Source organism: Semicossyphus pulcher, unplaced genomic scaffold (genome assembly GCF_022749685.1).
Source record: "Semicossyphus pulcher isolate SPU_LCO1_2020_fin unplaced genomic scaffold, fSemPul1.0.p SCAF_14, whole genome shotgun sequence".
In the NCBI taxonomy this organism is placed as follows: Eukaryota; Metazoa; Chordata; class Actinopteri; order Labriformes; family Labridae; genus Semicossyphus; species Semicossyphus pulcher.
In genome coordinates this window covers 17,652,609-17,671,877 of record NW_027211648.1, presented here as the reverse complement: position 1 = coordinate 17,671,877, position 19,269 = coordinate 17,652,609, and the positions used below count along the sequence as shown (strand labels likewise).

At 43.1% G+C, this 19,269-nt stretch overlaps 1 protein-coding gene across 2 annotated transcripts in view; it reads left to right on the top strand.

Annotated features, from left to right (window-relative positions):
* Window positions 1-19,269, top strand: part of LOC138591019 (regulator of G-protein signaling 6) — a 49,197-nt gene that overhangs the window by 18,991 nt on the left and 10,937 nt on the right. For both annotated transcript variants that reach the window (XM_069661509.1, XM_069661508.1), the window contains exons 3-6: window positions 16,673-16,772; window positions 17,537-17,587; window positions 17,691-17,797; window positions 19,062-19,113. In XM_069661509.1, the coding sequence (XP_069517610.1) occupies window positions 16,673-16,772; window positions 17,537-17,587; window positions 17,691-17,797; window positions 19,062-19,113 (310 nt within the window). The remainder of the gene's footprint in view (window positions 1-16,672; window positions 16,773-17,536; window positions 17,588-17,690; window positions 17,798-19,061; window positions 19,114-19,269) is intronic.

Genomic DNA, 19,269 nt, shown 5'->3' with positions numbered 1-19,269 from the left:
TCTTGAAAGGATCAGGGAGACAGGAGCCAGAGCTCAAAGGGAGCTATGATGGTAGACACCTTTTTCACCTTTCGACAACATGTCATACCAACTTCTTTGTTTGAGTACTGAAGCCTTTAGAGGGAAGCTGCCAGCTAAAAAGAAACACTTCGAAAATAAGACAGCATGGATAACTGGTAGGTTTCTTCCCATATCCGCAGCACATCTCAGAGGTGAACTGTCTCTTGCATGTTAGATCAAGGGGGGTAAGGTCAGACAGTGTATCAGATCAACAACTTGAGGGGCAGCCCCAGGTTCAGAAGCTTGCAGAGTCCCCCAACCTGCAGCCTGTGTGCCAAGCTAACATGTCCTAGACCTGTCTGTTCACTGACAAGACACAGTCCCCTTAAACGTTGATTGTGTCAGCAAATAAGTTGACAAACCCAAAATGTGGATGTAACAGAGTCACAGGGAGTATCTATAATGTTAAAAATGGACTAAATGTAATAAAATAGTAACCATAGTGATTCTTTCTCATTACTCAGTGATACACTGCCCTACACTGGTTATTAAGGGTGGGACAAATTATCGATATGGCAATACATCGCTGTCCTGACTCATGCAATACAATTATCAACAGGCTGGCGCCAAATTTTCATTCACAAATATAGGCGCTCTAAACAGATTTCCCTCTAATTTCACTCACTGCGTCACTAAGGGATGTGCACGGTTTACTGACATTCTTAACGATTAATAACCAGTTAAACGACAAGATTAAAATGTACTTTTGGGATTGGATAAAAGTCTGGGACTAGGGATGCTAATTTAGATTTTCCTTTTTTGACTGATAACCGACCCACATTAACGGTCATTAATCGTTAACGATAAGATTGAAAGATCATTTTTACAAAGAACAGCCAAAGACCGACAGCAAGCTCTCCATCATGCGCGCTCTAATACTCGCAGAAACACACACACACACACACTAACACACACGCAACTAGGAGGTACATTTATTATTATCCTCGGACATAACTACCTGTGGCACTGACAATTGTGCCAAAAGATATTAATACACTGTCAAGTGTCTATTACGCACATAATGCGAATACAGCCATATGATCCAACCGCAAAAAAAAAAAAGTAAATAAATATTTACAGCCTACCTTTCTTTGATGGTCAGAACACAGAACTTTAATAAACATAAGATCCTGTCCGATCCTGACGGCAGCGTGCCAGGAGTTACGCTGCTGTGCCTCGTGCGTAAATGTTAAGTTTTGTTTCTCAGAAACAGCCAATACGTTAAGAACAGACTATGGAAACTTAAAATAAGAAGGCCAGGCCTACACCAGTCCTCATTATGTAGGAGACAGTTTGTCTGCTTGTTTTGGTGAAGAAATAGCAACATGTCAACATGCTGTGGGGTTAGTCTGTTGCCTGTGAGACCCGCTGCAGAGAATACCCGCTCAGAAGGTACCTTGATGTCCCAGGAGCAGAGATATGCAGAAAAGCTTTGTTTGTTTGTTTTTACTATTTAACTGCTTGTTTCATTTTGCTCTCCTCTCAGGCTCAGCTCAGCTAAAAAAGACAACATTTTATTTAACTGTTTAACTGGTAGTATTAACCGGTTAAAATTCTTAAAGGTCAGCTAACGGTAAACGGTTAAAGTGCACATCCCTAGCACTTATGACATAAATTAGGGTAACGTGAACGGAAAGTAATTGACCGAAGAAGTTAATCAGATATCGTAATATATGGTTATATGATTGTTTTGCAGTATATAAATCATCGCAGGATCGCTGTATCATGATACCATCGTTATCATGGGCCAGGTATTGCGGATCGTATTGCGGATCATATCATATAATTTTGTAAGTAACCTTGCGATTCCCCCTCCTACTGGTTATGTTTGTACATTTTCACAGAGGCACATCCTTTGCAACTCTGTGTTTATGCTGATGTCACATCCACATTCCCATATGTGTTTTTTTTACATTTATAAAGACATGTTAATCCTCTTCTTGCCCAAATAATACTGAGATAAACCCTGAGCTCGACATTCAGCCTAAATGAAGAGGGTCATTTTGATACAGGTCTGATTTAAGTCACTCTATTATTAACAAAGCTAAGTTTTAGTTCTCATCGTGAACTCTTTTCACACCGGGATCCATGAATTATAAATGCACTTGCATTAAAAAAGAAGAAATGCTCAGCAGATGCTAAATCTTTGTTTAAAACAGGTCAGGGCCTTTTTGCAATCGATGCACAAGGCTTAGAGTTTAATCTCAGTGATAGGAAATCATCAAAGTTTTCAGCCTTCTATAAACAGACCTCAGTTTCTAGATTTTAGAGGATTATTCGGCAGCTTCACCGCTGTGGTGAGACTTTGATTTTCATATTTTCAGAATCCAATACATACTCCTATCTCTCTGTTTTTGATTTCCACTTTTAAGTTATTCTTGCTGTATTGTGTTTTATTTGTAGGTTTTAATAGGAATGCTTTAATCTGTGGTCAGAGAAGTGCTTAAAGCTGTTGTACAGGAAATAACTGGACAATAGTGATGTTCAGAGTCCTACAGCAGGTGTGGCTGAGAATATTGCCTTGCTAAATTACAGCCAGCTGTCACGCACAGATAGCACACAGCCGGAGATGAAACAGAAAAGGACACTTCACTTCACTTTGAAATATGTTGAGAGGATATTAGATCACAAAGCATGGCTGGTCCTCTCTCCAGGAAGCCTATTCAATAATTCAAGGGGGTGTGATGGTTAGGTTGCAAATTCTAGCTGTGCAGACATAATAGATGGTTCATTTTTGGCTCCCCTGAGGTGAAAGAATAAAAGATTTATGGGAAAATTTGGTCGCTGCATGACTGGCGATGCGTTGGCTAACACTGAGGGTGGTCTGTTGCCATTATAGATAATCAATCAGCAGTGTGTAAGGACTTGATGCCATAAGAAACCCACAGTAGTGCTCACGTTTCTATTGATTCTATCGTTCAGCTCTGTAACAAATCCTGTAATGAACTGTTTTGCCTCTGATTCATGCACCTCAGGCCTCATTTGGTTTCATTAGAAGACGGTTAGAGGATGATAACTGACCATATTCACACAGCAATTTTCCTCTGACCTCATACTTGGGCCACTAAAATGCTGTTAAAATGTCATCCTGCTGTTTGTATTGTGATGTCACCGTTGAGTTGACATCAAGAGGGACATCCGGCCATATTTCAAAGTAGAACAGTATATTCAATAACACACTGTGTACATTTTAGAATACGGCTAATGCTAGCATTCAGCCACTTCTTGGCTAAAGGAATTTACACATGTCCTGTTTTATCTCTTTTAACACTATAATTAAATTTCAAATATAATTTTACCATTTCAATATTGACAAACAACTAAAAAGACAGTGAAGAGTGAAAATTTAGAGGGATATCTGGCCATATTTCAAGCTAAAACAACATAACTGACAGCCCATTAGCTATGTCAGACGACGGCTAGCATAAGCATTCAACCACTAACATTAGCATTCAGCCACTTACTAGCTAACATTACTTTTAGCTATGAAGTTGCAGAAAGCTAATCTTACTTTTGTTACACGATACAATAGGAAAGGTGTAAATTCCGAGCTAACGTTATGTTAGCTAGGAAGTAGTTGAATGCTAACATTAGCTGTTGTCCAAAGGTACACAATGGGTTACCAAATATGCTGTTTTACTTTGAAATACGGAACCATGTCCCACAGGTGCTCACTATCAATCGTGTTCATTTATACAACTGACAAACTTGAACACAGCAGTACGACATTATAGCAGCATTGTAGCTTCCTACCCTGAAAGAAGCAGAAGAAAATGGCTGCCGTGTGAGTATGGTGAATTGGACGGGTGGTGTGGAAGGTAGAGGCTGATAATGTGAAGACAGTCCTCTGCAGGTCCCTGTCAGGAAGACAAGTCATGCCCTGCAGGATTGAGGCCACATTACAGGTGTGTGTCGCTGCCTGCTGCCCCATGGCACTGTGAGATGAGATTTTCCCTCCATGTCAGCCCGGCTGCCCGAATTTCATTACCAGTATCTGCCAGTTAGAAGTAACGAGGCTTATTGCCAGCGCTTCAAATCTGTCACCCAGCCAGAACCGAGGTGTTTTCATATCACCTCCTGAGTCTTAAAATTTTGCTCCCAGAAAATCTCCTAATGCTGCTCGTTATTACACAAAAAGTCCTGCTGGTGAATGTTCGGCTCGCTTTTTGACAGCAAGTTCAGCCTGTGTGAATTTCTAAAGATCTTTTGAGGGTCCAGAGGCACATTTCCCCCTCCTCTCTCTTGCATAACAGCCCTTTTCACTTAGTCCCTCTGTTGTAGTAGTAACGCTCCTCACCCCTGAAAGCCTGTCAGCATTCTCACACTCATGGTGAGGTCACCAGCTCAGGTAATAGGTACGTCAGGTCTGCAGTAACAACAGTGTGAGTAGTGCCACAGTGTACAGGGGAGGAGTGGAGCTTAATGATACACAGAAGGGCTATAAAAAATCCTTTCTTATACCAGGAGCCATGACAGGAAATCCATGCATCTTGAAAGGTCAAGGGCCTCTCTTACTCACTGATTGCATGTGAGCATGGGTGCACATGAGGAGGTGCAGAGCTGCGACACAACAGAGCTAAGAAACAGCATAATACTGAGCTGAGGTATAAACTGTGCAGAGGGTTGAAACAAGCCCGACAGAGAGGAGGAATTAGGAGCAGATGGTGTTAAAGAATGATGACATGAAAAAAAAAGAAGCACATTACTTTAAATCAAAACTTGGCTAAGCTGATTAAGATGTGAAGCACCATTTGGCTGCATGCTACGCACTCGACACCACATACCCATTCAACAGTTTACTAATGACAGACTAAAGAACCATCTGCATGTTGTAATGGATGAATCCGAGCACAGATGGGAGAGGTCCGACCTGCCCACCACTTGGATTTTACTGTTACTAGTGAACACATCTTGTCTTCTTAAATAACTGGCTGGGATGCTGGCTCCATGTCTTGATTGGGTCTATCAAAATCATGCATCAACACTCCGAAAGGTGGCATAGAACGTGTATAAGAAGAGGACGTTGCCCTGGTTACAAAATATTGACTGTACATAAGAAGTGGAAGAAGCCACCTTGATGGCACCCATTAGCTTGTGGGGGGGTAACCCATGTTGCCATCTTGGTTTGTCGGAGCCATAAGTGACCATGTTTGGACAACAGGGCTGCTACCAATGCACCGTTGATATTACTCTAAATGGGAGCATTATTTAGGACATAGACTTCATGATGAAGTGAAGAAGACTTGAAAGTGATTGAGAGTATTAACTCATTAGGGAATTGTTTACAAAGGTAATATATCTAGTGACAAGTATGGTCATTTGACCATCTTGTTGCATGCAAACAGACTTCTTTTTGCAACTAGGGGAGGCGCCCCCTGCTGGCCAATAGAAAGAATGCAGGTTTACGCTACTTCTGTATCAGACGACCTCTGGTTTCAAAAGTCTAAGTCTCTAGTTTAATCTTTGGAGCATGGTGTTTTTTGTAAATTATGGTCCCATTTCGAGTAAAACTGATGCCAAAGTAGCTACACCCTAAAGCAGGTTATTTTTTAGGGTGTGACTTCCTGCGATTGTCAAGTCGCAGGTGGGCGCTGCCATGTTGCACTGGTGACGTTATTTGGAGCTTGAGTCTGCGCAGTAGAGATCGGCTGGTAACAATGTCCAATGCTAATCAAAACATACATTTAACTTGAAGGAAAAACAGCAAAGATCCCGCACGTCAGCGTATTTAACAGCAGAAAAGCTTCTTGTGTTGGTCTGAAGACGTTAACATGGAGGAGACGGGCTTTATGACCTATACCGCAGCCAGTCAGCAGGGGGCGATAGAGATGTTTTGACTTCACTTTTAGGGAGCTGTCATGTCATCCATCTTTTTACATAGTCTGCAACCTGTCAGCCACTATAGAGACGTTGTGATATGTATCCATGTTGTTGTCTAAATATGGTTACTTATGCTTAAAAAGAACAAGGTGGCAACAGCCATAATGTCCACCTCTTTTATACAGTTTATGATAGATGGACATATTGATTATAGAGTACAAGAAAGACTAGTGTTGACTTTGTATGGTAATGATTACAGGCTTGTGTACTGTAAATATTGAAAGGGAAAAGGGATGTTGTCGACGTTTAAACCCCTCTCCTCATAGATTTAGTTACTCTGTGTTGAAGAAGTTTGTCTCCCGTGTGTCAGACATCAAGATCAGGCTTGTGGGCCCAGAGAGGGACGAGGCAGACCTGAGCTTGAAGACGCCTCCTCTCCTCTCTCTCTCTGTAACCCAATTACCAGCAGGCCTTAAGGAATGAAACCGGCAGGAGTGTCGTGTCGGGGGACCGTGCCAACATCAAAGACAGACAGATGGTCCTGAGGTCTCAGCACCTCACACCAATCTCCTGCAGAGATTATTATATGATTAGCCGCTGCTGTGCCCCAGTTATGAAGACAGAATGAAGACGTATCGATCGTGAAAAAGCTTCGAACTGAACTTAAACTCTGTGCCACCTCTTCCGCACACACAGCAGCAGCTTCCATGAGCCACTGAGCTCCTAAATTGGCAGCAGCAGAGAGGATTGTGCCCAGTCTGATGAGGCCCACATAGGGGCTCCGAACGCTGAGCATCCTCTCCCCCTGCCTCAAAATAGCTCCGTGTTATCTGCTGCCACTCACCCAACGATGTCACACCATTGTTAATTTCCACTTTTACATTTTAGCAGCTTACCTCCGGCTTACATAAGAGCGAGACTTTACAGGCAGATATCTCCCGTGACTTTGAGACTGAAAGACAGCAGCGATCGGGTGAAATAAAAAGGAACTTTGAAACTGACAATCATGCAGATAGCAGCAGATGCTTTTGCCTGCTACAATCTGTTAGCTTGCTCGCACCGAGCTGTCGTATCCCACCTCTCCCTCTCTGTTGTTTTTTCATTACTCCACATGCAAATATCCTTCCTTTGCTTTTCTTCCCTAATTACAGACTCGTGGCTGCAGGGAAACTAACCCTTATTAGGACCTTTACAGAGTCCGACATGCACTCAAAATGCAGGTAGTGTGAGAGAAAGTAGCCTCCTTGAATTTAAATCGCTGTTAGTAAATGATCTCTAAGGTAAATCGCGCAGGGGAGTGAACTGCAGTGATGTGACGCGACCTTTTGTAGCGCCTTGTTGCTGTAAAAGCAGCCAGCCGAATGTGCGGCTGCTGATGCCCTTCATTTCAGACAGCGTCTGTTTGAAAAGTAGCCCCTGTATCTGCACAGGCCACTTTGTTTTAGAGTGGACTATCTATTCAGACTCCTGTTTTGCTTGCACTCAAGCCCTTAGCAACCCGTGGAGTATCTAACAACAGACACAGACAAGAGGGGAGCTGATCTTTTTCTGTCCTCCTTGAGTCTCATCAACAGAAAGGTGACCTGATGAGTCACTGGGGTTTGTGGGCAGAGTGTAGCCGCTCTTAGCCGAGCAGCATTTGCATCTGCAATTTGCTCCTAAGCTTTGATTTTGAAGCATCTCCTTTTGATTCAGAGGAGCTTATAAATTCATATCTTTTACAGAAAAGAGTCAAAAAAGCACGGACAACAAGATTACCCCTCCCGCCAAAGAAAGCTGCAGTCGAGCTGGCTTCCTGCTCGCGCTGGAGCCCAACTTGACAAACTTTTAATTGCTCCAACTCCTGTCTCCTGTCTCCTAAATCTGCACGTTGCACCTACATCAGTTACCATAAGGGCTCCACAACCGGCCCAAACAAGCTACAAACATCCTCATCAACACTTCCTGTCCCAACATATGCGTCCGGTTGATTCGACAGTCGGACTCTTCTGCATCAGAGCACTTCTCCCCCAGGAGCCCTCGGCTCGATGGGTAATCAAGCAGCAGCTAATTGGACTCTTCATACAGCCTTGTACCTCTGGGCCTCCTTGTCAGGACAGGGTCTCTATTGTGTTGTGGCCACTTGAGCTAAAGAGGCTGGTATGTGATTAAATTACATGTGAATCCGCAGGGCAACGGCTGGTTTGAGGAAAGAATTGTGACTGAGAATGGTGGCTTAATTGCGTGGGCTGACAGCGTTAAAGCGCTACTGACACAACACACAGGTTGCTACCTAACGTGTCGCCTCTTTCTTGAGAGAAGAAGAAGCCATTCAGCAGAACAACACAAAGATGTGTGCTAGCTTAGCGCACGCTTAACCCCCGGCATTCTTTCCAGGAAATGATGTAACACACAGAGAGACGGGATTTGAGCGAATAGGATCCCTTTTCTCCACGTTCAGACAATTAACTTTAGTGCGTTTACAATCCATCGCCACTAATGATTGCAGGGATTACATATGAGAGGTATTGGCAGAAGGGAAAATGGCTTAACTCGAGTGTAAACGGCCTTTTTTCTGCTGCAGGACCTGATGGGAAAACAGTTGTTTATTGCAGAGAAGGAAAGGAGTCTCCCTGCAGGGCGTTCCTGTGGAGAAGGCAATTTGGAGCAGAGATGGATCAGTGAATGTGTCTCTTTCAGAGCCGTTAGGACGTAGTTGATGCCTCACTGATATGCAGTATTAGAGGTAGCAGGTGATTATTCTGTTTTTATTGGTAACAGTGAGAATTGCCAAAAGCTTTGAAGCAACTGTTTATGTTTTTTTTGCGCATGTGTTCACACGTGTAGGGTCGGTGTCAGCGTGTGATCAAGTAATTTATTCGCACGTCTCTGAAGCAGTGCAGGTGTCCAACCATCGCACTTGTTTGGCAGGGCTTTTCCAGTCTGCCGTGTCACTCCCTGTGTGAGGCTGAAAGTGACTTGGCAATGCTTGGAGAGGTGTTGACTGTGAGAGAGCAAAAGAGAGAGATGGTGGGATCTTCTCTCTCCAGCAGGCTTGATTCTCACCTCGCTCCCCAGGGCTCCACACACCAGCTGGCTCTCACTTAATTATGCACCCAGCAGGTGCAGAGGTCACAGTGGACCTCAGAAAAGTCACATGCGACAGGCTGTGTACTTTGGAGAAGTTACTTCATGATAAATCATCCTACAAGTTAAAGGCAAAGACAGAGTGTGTGCAGTCATTACATTTTAAATTGTGCACAAGAATTTTTGATTTGGCTTCAAAGTAATTAGCAATGACAAGGACTTTATCAAGTAGAAATAACACCTGTGTTTGTCTGTCAAACAGCTACAGAACAGTCGAGTGTGTGCCCTTTAAATGCATGAATTAAAGTTACTTTTGGGGCCTTACTGTACTTTTTGGTATGCCAGTGCATGTGCCGGTAGCTGTGCCAATCCCCTCAGTGGTGTGCCACTCGTCGTCCAGCGGTATACATCGTTTCTTAACGGTAGGTGCCGCTCGAAAGTAGAAGGCCACTATCAGTCACACGAGCACCGCCCATGTTCCACCTCCATCATGCTAATTTATACCAGTGGGCTTGCTTTACATTTACTGTCCTAAGGCTGTATACATGTTTTGTCTTTACTGACAACATAAGTGCTACATACTGATACCGTTTCTCGCGTCCGTCTTTCATGTGTTTTGAAAGTATGGTCGTTTGGTACGCCCCTGATGACAGAAAAGTAATTTCACAGCAATATCCTTGCCAATGTAACCAGTAAGCTCGTAGCAAAGCTTATCTCAGGTAACAGCATTATTGTTAGCCTAGACACCGTAGCCGTAGCCAGTCAGAATAATTGATGATACTAGCCTTGTATTTTCGAGCAGCACCTACTGTTAGGTAACGATTTATACCGTTGAAAGACGAGGGAGTGAAGTGATGAAGTGGGCCTTTCTGTGTGGAGTTTGTATGTTCTCCCCGTGCATGCGTGGGTTCTCTCCAGGTACTCCGGCTTCCTCCCACAGTCCAAAGACATGCTCGTTAGGTTCATTGGTGGCTCTTAAATTGCCTGTAGGTGTGAGTGGGAGCGTGAAAGGTCGTCTGTCTATGTGGCGGCTCGCCCAATGACAGCTGGGACTGACTCCGACCACATCACAGTGAAATCAGTTTGAAATGTGTGTTCAATTTTGTTTATTTTCTGTTAGCAAATTCAACTGAAGTTATTAGCTCAATAAATTGTGTTCAGTTATTGCAGCTAAAATCTCCCAGCTGGCTTTATGATTGTGTGTCTGCAACTGCAGCTGCATGGATTAGCTACATCAGTCAGTTTGTACTCTTGTTCTTTGTCTCTTGATTTGTATGAGGCTAAAAAATAGTGAACTTATAAAGATAACTCTATGTGGGAAACAAAATACTTGACGGATGTAGAGGACAAATCAAAACACATTTAACTAGCAAAGTGCAAAGTTTAGATAAATGAAATATGATCCATAAATATCGCAATCAAAAAAGGACACCGGCCAACTGCAGAGCGAGCTCCCTGGTGCTGTTCTACTAAAGGTCAAGGTCAAGGTATCTTTATTTGTCTCCCGTGGGAGAAATTTGTCTCGGACAGAGGGGTCTGCTGCAGACAGAACATTCCACCCACAGCAACATTCCACTACACACATACAATAGTTAAAAATAACAATGAACAATACATAATAAATAAAATACTCAGCAGGGTCACATAAAGTGCAATTCATAAAGTGCAAATTCTCTGGCCTACAAGTGTCTTAAAAACATGGAGTGGCTGTGGCTCAGTGGTAGAGTTGGTCTTCTTTCAATTGAAAAGTTGGTGGTTTGATCCCCAGCTCCCTCAGTTTGCATGTCAATGTGTCCTTGGGCAAGACACTGAACCCCAAACTGCTCCTGGTGGCATAACCATCAGTGTGTGAATGTGATGACTGATTGATAGGGCACTTAACGTAGCAGCCTCTGCCATCAGCGTGTGAAAGTGTGTGTAAAAGGGTGAATGTGACATGTAGTGTAAAACCGTTGAGCGGTCGCAAGACTAGAAAAGTGCTATACGAGTACAATCCATTTACCATTTCAAAACACTGCAAAAGACAGTAGTTAAGACAGCTTGCTCGGGGTGAAAGCATCCATTGGGTGAGCTACTGTCCCATGAGCCAGCGAGGCTCAGTACAGCTGTAGTTGTCAAGGGAAGGAACAGAGTTAAAGTTTAAAGCTCAAAAAGCCTGCAACAGTCAGCAAACAGTCCAAACAATGTGTGAAATGAAAAAAAAGAAGCAATTTAGGTGCTTTAAGACAAGGGAGGAATTAGATTATATTAAATACAAACTAAATCCTCCCCAACAGTTCATCTGGGCCCAAGATCAGCTGCTCGACGAAGTTTCCACAAGTTTACTGCATAAAGAAATGGTTCATGAGGAGGCCAAAGTGCAGTGAAGGATTCTGTGTGAGGCAGAAAGTCCTAGTTTAATACTGCAATAACAATGGCGTCTACAATGGCTGACGTAGGACACAAAGAATATCTGGATCTGTTCTTCTTCTTCTTCCCTTTTAAAGCCGTAAAACAGCTGCGGCTGCCCTGAAAATGCTCCCAACCTGCATGACAATCAGATCATCTACTATTAAAAACAAATTTTCACGACAAATGTATTCAGTTTCTGCACTCAGGTCAAAAAATGAACAATGATTTACTAAAGTATTTCCATTTATTGTTGAAGGTTACTAAGGTTGTTAAATTTCCCTTAATTGATGTCTTTACACTCAGGGATGTTATTTTCTATCCAGATGAAAAGAAACAGAAAAGAAAAAGAAAGAGAGGCAGGTCTTTCTGTTACTTTAGGAGCATTATCATATTTAAACTTAAAGCCAGCTGCACTTATTTACAGTAGCATTATGCATAATGTATTAAATCCTCCTAATACCTAAAAATATGGACGTATTGTTGTGATGTTCTCTTCCTTGATTATGCAACAGGGATTTTACACTCAAATCTCTATAAAAAAATACAGTAACACATGACTTTTTACCACTTTCAAGGACACTTAAGCGACTTGACCAACTTTCCTGTTTCATCTTCATCCAGCTCTCCCCGACTCGTCTTTATCATCGTCAGGCCAGAAAATTCATCTTCTCGCCCCGTCACCTGCGCGGCCGTCGTTTTCCCTCAGAGACCCGAAACGTCTTTCAACAATGACAAGTGATCCTGAGCGCGCCGATGACTGCTGAATCATTAATGACGCTATTACCGCCTGATACATCTTTTAGCAGCAGCTGTCTCATTTGGGAAGACTGGGACGGTTTTTTAATAGCTGCGTCTGAGGCCATTTTTGGAAAAAGGGCCACGGAGTTTCAATTAGAAGTGAATGTGAGGAAACTTGTCTTCCCAGAGTTCCACATGTCGCTTCACTTTATGGATATTTATGCCACTGATGCTCTCATTTAGACAAGTTTTATTTGGCTTCATTAAGTCCCAATTAGAAAACCATGTGACAGGAAGCAGCGACTCCTTGTTTTAGGAATAAGAGCGCACAGGCCTGCTCTGACATTAATGCAGAGTAAATGCTTTTAATTAGCCTCAGTATTATCGCACTTCACCTCTTGATGTGACATATAGAGAGCTAATGCTGGCCTTAGAGGCACAAGAGACAAGAAGGACATGAACACACACGCGCCCAGGCTACGGACACACAGCCATGCATTGAGGCATGCAAACATACGGTGGCAAGACACACAAGAGTTCTCCTGATAATCATTTATAGAGCTGGGCGGCGAGGGGCAAAGTGCTGTTATCGCACGCTAGCAGCAATTTTCAGCACTCGAGAACCCTCCATGCCAAGCTGCAAACACCATTAGCTTGTACAGCCAGCAGATATGATGTGCACTTCCAGCAGCTGTGCCAAGTACTTCTTGTCTGCTGTCATCCTATAGGGAGATAATGAGTCATTCTTTCTACACTGCCATACCCAGTCCAAGGTCCATTATTAGCTGAGAACAAAAGGACTTAATCCTTTCCGTGTTGTTGTGTCTCCGGGGATTTGGGGAGTCCTTCAAAGCTGGATCGAACAGGGCGGATTTCAAAGCTTTCCCCCTCTTGTTTTTGCGTCTTCAAAGGGAAGATTTTCGATGTCTCAGTGCTAATCTCTTGCCCTTCATGTAAAACTGTTTATGCTCACATGTAGGCGAAAGCAGGACCGAAATACCAAGGCTCTGTTCACAACACAGAGGCCATGTGAGAGATTTATCAACAAGAGTTGGAGCAGTAATTCTCCATAGTGGATCTTCAATAATTCATACAAAGACGCTCTCAAGCTTCTGGTGAGAGATTGGTAATTGTGCTGCTCTCACCCTCCTCTCCGCTCTGCGTTATGTGTGTTATTAAATCCATATACATCTGGGTGTTTTGTTTTAGATTTATAGACTACGTGTATGAATCATCCACTCAGTGGTGTTCCAGGGAGGATGATTACCTTTGATTGTCATGGTGGCTGAGTAAATGCGCTGTAACGTGCTGCACTTTTCGCCTGTTGTCCTCCTTCACCCGAATATGCACTTTTACCAAACGAAATGTGGATTTTTGATGGACTACCACTTTAAAACTATTTTATGTAAGATTTATGCTTTAAGATGTCTAAAAACACCTTGCCTTGATATATTTTGTTAATTTTGGACTGACTTTGCACCAAATGTGTCAACAATGTCCAAACCCACAGGATTTTAGGTAATGGTGCGTTTAATTTGGTCGCCTGTCTTTCATGGAAACACAGGAAATACTAGATGTTAAGTCACAGAGTAAGGAAGGAAGTTTGAAACTGTTAACCTTAGCTTACAATACCCGCGGCTACTTCACGAGAATGAACAAACATAACGTGAATAAACACAAAAACATTCCTGCCTGGATTTTCAGGCGATGGTGGTTTTATAACACTGGAGACAACAACTCCCATGATCCCACGCTGCTTCACAATGTCATTAAACTGCATCTTTTGTTAATTTTTTGATTGAGGTATCAGAACATTAACAAATATATTATATTTATAAAAATATAGCTCACAAAAAGGCTTACAAAGTTTAACCCCCATTAGAGGGAGAGAACCTTTTTATGGACACTTTGAAACCAAAGATTGGTGTAGGCCCTATATTTAAGTGGTTATATGTAAAGATACAAGTGTATTGCCAACAAAAATTAATTGCACACATCATCTGCAAAAATGTGTTATCATTGACTGTATAGAAAAAGTGAAGCTAATGCAAAGTGCCTTTAACCTGCTTTCTTTCTAATGGCCAGCAGGGGGATGGAGCAGGGGGAGTTGTAATGAAAGAGTTAATGGTCTCCATCGCTGGTTTCAACTCTTCCTCAATACAGCATGATTTATAGTTTTAAATTATTGTCGGATTTAGAGTACAACTACACAGTTAAGCAGTGTATGCTTTCAGGCATGGCTACCTGTGATTGACAAGTTGCTATCATGGCGGCCTGTCAACCAGGCTAGAGATGTAACATCTATTTACCTTGACATCCAAATATGGTCACTGCTGGTTCCTTAAAACCAAGATGGTGGCTTCAAAATGTGAACTCCAGGCTTCTGAGGGGGGGTGGTCCACAAACCAATAGGTGACATCATGTTGGTTACATTCATTTTAACAGACTATGGCCGTGATGGCCAACATGCTAACGACTCTGTAAGACTGTACTTAAAGACACAGCAATTCTTTAAGCTAAATGTTATGGTCAGCATGCTAACATACTTAAAATGACAATACTAACTACTGCTACTAAGTGGATTAGCGGTTTAGTGGATTAGCATGCTAACATTTACCTAGCAACAAACACTAAGTAGTAGGTCGTAAACCACAGTACTTGTCAAACTAACATTTAACCTGATGGTGGTGCTAGATGAAAGGCTAAATTATCATCAATTGTAGCAATTCATTTTAAACCAAATTTAATGGCAGTACATCAAATAGCTGTTTTGCTATTTCAATCTGGATCCCTTCAGCCTAGCACGGCTAAAAGCAATATAATGTCCGAAGCATGCAGTATATAACTTTATTCAGAGTTAGAGCCTTACAGCCTGAGTCTGCCTGCCATGGTTTTGGGAGTTCGCTTAGAGATCTGCTGTGTTAAATGATGAATGAACAGTGAAGGAAGGAAAGAGAAGAGAGAGTCCAGAAGTATGTTTGAACCACTCGAACGAGAGCACAGCGTGATGCAGCGTGTCTGTGATCGTGACTTAAAGTTAGCAGTGAATTTGGATGGATGAGAAGGGAACATAACCTATTTTAGATGAGAGGGAACAGAAAAGGCTGCTCTAAATCAGAGTGTGTCGAGCCCACGAGTTGAACTCCAGAAATTCAGCTAATCAGCTTTGTCATACCGTAACAGCTTGTGTGCTTGTGTGTGTTCTTGCGAATGTGTATCTGAGTGTGCTTACTTACTAGTCAGATGCTTAGGGAGCCATAAAGAATTTAATAGCCAGCACAACAACCTTCGCAGCCACTGCACTGCATATGTTTGGCTGCTGATAATAAAGCCAAGTTTGCAAAATCAGGATTTTTTTTTTTATTGATTTCAAGCGAGACATCGCTCAACAGAGCATGCACTGCTCGCATCAATACAGGACCTGACCTGGCTTCTTATGCTCGTAAACAACATGTTCAAGCAGCAGACACAGATCTTTAAAAATAAATCACATGTTTCTGTAGGTTTGTATGTTTAGGACTCTGTAAATAGACTTCTCCATGTTTGTGTATGCGTGTCTGTGTCTTTGAGTGGCTCACTGTTTGCTTGTTTACTGTATGATCTCACTCCTGTAGTGGCTGAGAGGCGAGCTGTGCCGTGCTGGGCCTAATTTTAGGCTGCTGATGTGTGATGTGTGAGGGGCTCCGGCTGTGTCGGCGGTGTGATGTTTATCTCCGTCTCAGGGGAATAGCTGTGACAGTGTTTTTCAATTGGAAAGAAAGCTTCAGACTGAGGTCATTGTTACAGCTAAGTAAATCACCCTTATGTGTGGCTACATTACCATTCAAATACATATGTGTGTTTCAGTAAATCCAATCTATTTAACCTTTGGCCTGAGCCCCTTTTATCTTTAAGGTCTGAGCTGTATGGAGTGTATTCAACAGGGTGTCGCCTGCTGGGTGTCTGTGTTTGACATTTATATCCATCCCCTTAAAGCTGCTACCTGTAGAATTTTGAGACTTCTTGTTTTTGTGCCACAAAGTGGCAGTTGGGGTATTCGGTGCCTTGCTCAAGTGCACAGGAAAAGAACTGGCATCTCTCTGGCTACCAGTCCCTAATTTCCTTCCCGAATTTTAGCATCTTTAGCTAGTTGTTTTGGGGTTTCATGGGCCCAAATTTTACCGTTTAGATGAACTCTTAATGCTCTCAACAACCTTGTTTAGAGCGTATCCAGTTTCACAGGCCTACAATGAAGTGCATGACCACGCTAGCTTAATTGATCAAGCTAGCACTAGCTAGCAACCATAGTGCAGACTTTAGCCATTTTAAACCAGATATGTCCCTCAGGAGATGGTGACGACCAAAAACAGAGCAATAAGGGACAGTTAATGTTGGACAGATATTTGTCTGGTGGTGGGAACACCAAAGCATCACTTATATTTTCTAAGATTCAACTATAAATAGCTGCTGTATTTATTGAAAATTATGGAATCTATCAATTATATCACGGTGATAAAGAAAAAAAGGAACAAAAACATATAACCCAAGCATAATAATCCAAGCTTTGTTGTCTGAATCAATAAAAATGGCTGCGTCTCTCGCTGTGTCCTCCCCTCAGATTGAAGAAATCGTAACAAGAATACAAGATGAGAAAGCAGGAGGTGTAGCCATCCGGACCGTCAAAAGCTTCCTCTCCAAGATCCCCAGTGTTGTATCAGGTTAGTGTGCGTCTTCATATATGTGTGTGTTCATGCGTGTTGACTGTACATGGCTGGGTGTGACTGCACATTTGCATAAGCTGCAGCTCCTTGTGTGATCCTTCCTTAAGCAGGGCTTGCTTTACTTGATGTGCAGATGATTGTTTGCGTGTGTGTGTTTTGTTGCCTCACCCAGTGCGACAGAATCACTAAAACAAATATGACCTTTTAGGCTCATTTAAATTGCAGCTACTCCAGTTGGAGGCAGATGATGTCTTTGCCGATAAGATCTCAGTACTGAGGAGACGGCCTGCGGTGTGACTCTGCCCTTGTCACACTACAGAAAAGCCTCTTTTTCTTCTTCTCTTTCCTGTCTCTGTCCCTCTGTGTGTGTGTGTGTGTGTGTGTGTGTGTGCACTGTACGCCTTCATGTGTCTGTGTGTGGATGAGTCACCAGTGTTGGACGGGGGGGACGCTCCCGCTCTCCCAGAGGTTGTTTTGGAGTCACTTCTTCACATGGCTCCCTCAGGCCAGATGGCCTCGCAATCATTTTCTGCAGCCTCTTCCAAGCGCACAGGCTGGGGAAAATATTGTGCTGTCCAGGAGCAGAGCGAGACTGAAAACCTGTTAGCATTATGTTGTGACACCTACTCAGCTTTGACAGCTTTGACCCGCAGCTCTGAACAGACAAAGACTTCCTCAAAGCATATTTGTGTGTGTGGATTGCAGTTTTTGTCCAAACTATACTATGACACTTCTAACCAGTGACCTTCTCTGAATAACAGGGGCGGACATCGTTCAGTGGCTGATGAAAAACCTCTCCATTGAGGATCCAGGTGAGTAGCCTGTCATTACATGTCAGCACAACAGAGGAAACCACAGAGGAAGGCAATTTCAAATCCCGCCCCTTCTCCTGTGTTCTTTCTTTCATGTCAACAGCTGAGGCCATCCACCTCGGGAGTCTAGTCGCTGCTCACGGCTACATCTTCCCCATCTCAGACCACGTCCTGACGCTCAAAGATGATGGAACCCTTTATCGCTTTCAGGTACAGAAAACTCCTCCGCTGGACATTCCTTGATGTATGTTGGGAGTCCGTTGAATATAGATTAATAAGATGATGGAGGGTTATGTTTATTGCGTGATGCTAATGAATGCAATCCTTTCTAAGCTTATTACTCATCCAACCAAGGTCGGTGCTGTACATCCCTGCCGGACGCTGTGTCAGAGTGGAAAGTGGGCCGCAGAACGGGGCCTTCAGGCCACCCGTGCAGCCTGTCAAAGGGGTGTTATTTTCCTGCTCCATCTGAACTTTGACAGGTCCCTCTGACAGCTACGGGCTCCGCGGTGACTCATTACTGTGACTGACCCATTAGCATCTCAATCCGGCCAGGCAGCCTGGCTCCCCTATGGGAAGCACTGAGCTGGCCTCACGCTGGCTCTGCACTTTTCACTGTCGCCCCATCCAGCACCCTGCCCCTACTATCTACTTCTGAATGCATTCATCCTCACCTCTATTGCTCAGGATTAAAAGCCATTATTGTGCCTGCACAGGAAGGGCAGCGTGTGTCACACTTGCTCATTCAGCGAGGGCTAAAAATATTCCCTCTGATGTTGCTGTGATGCAACAGGCCCACGTCATCAGAATATTTAAAAGGAGTCCACGGTGCATTGGAAATGCGAGGATTAGCAACAGGGGAATGTTTGTTTGCTCGCCTATAAATAGCTTCTGTGTGAGTGGAAGACCCAGATTTAATGACAACTCTCTTCTGTTGTTTGTCACAAATGTGCACAGTGGCGCTCTTAATTTGCAAAGACAGTTATGATATTGAATGAGAGCACGTTAACCTTTTTGTTCATAACACTCAAACAAGCACATTCATCAGCGCCAGCCCTTTGCTCTGAGGCTAATTACCGTTGTGAGTAATAGTGGAAATGAAAAATGTGTTTGAGTACCACCAACTTCTAATTCTGCCCCGTGATTAAGAATTCATCACAGATGTGAGTGATTTATTATTAATGGAATCTGGAATGAATGTGTAATATCAATTTGCAAAAGACAATTAAATATGGATAGAGAGAATATAGCGACTAATGCTCCCAAGACAGTTCTGAGCAACAAACGGACGTCAAGGATCATCATCAAAAAACGGGTCGTCCTTTGTCTTTGAACAGTGCAGAGGAGGCGTGGGCGAGGGGAGAAATGAAACTCCAACATTCATATCGGAGACTATTATTATTTATCTATAAAAGACTTTCATGCTGTAAATAAACAAATTCTGTGTCTGTTTCATCTCCTTCTGTTTCATCAGTCTCCGTACTTCTGGCCTTCAAACTGCTGGGAGCCTGAGAACACAGACTACGGTGAGTCACACGCTGTCTCTCACTTTTCTGTCTCATTCTTCAAACCAGTATGATCTTCACTCAGCTTTCAGCTTGTCCCACTTCCTCCAGAGCTGAGAGACAGCTCATGCTGCAGTTGTGTTGTTGACACTCACTGGGTATTGATCCAATGGGCCA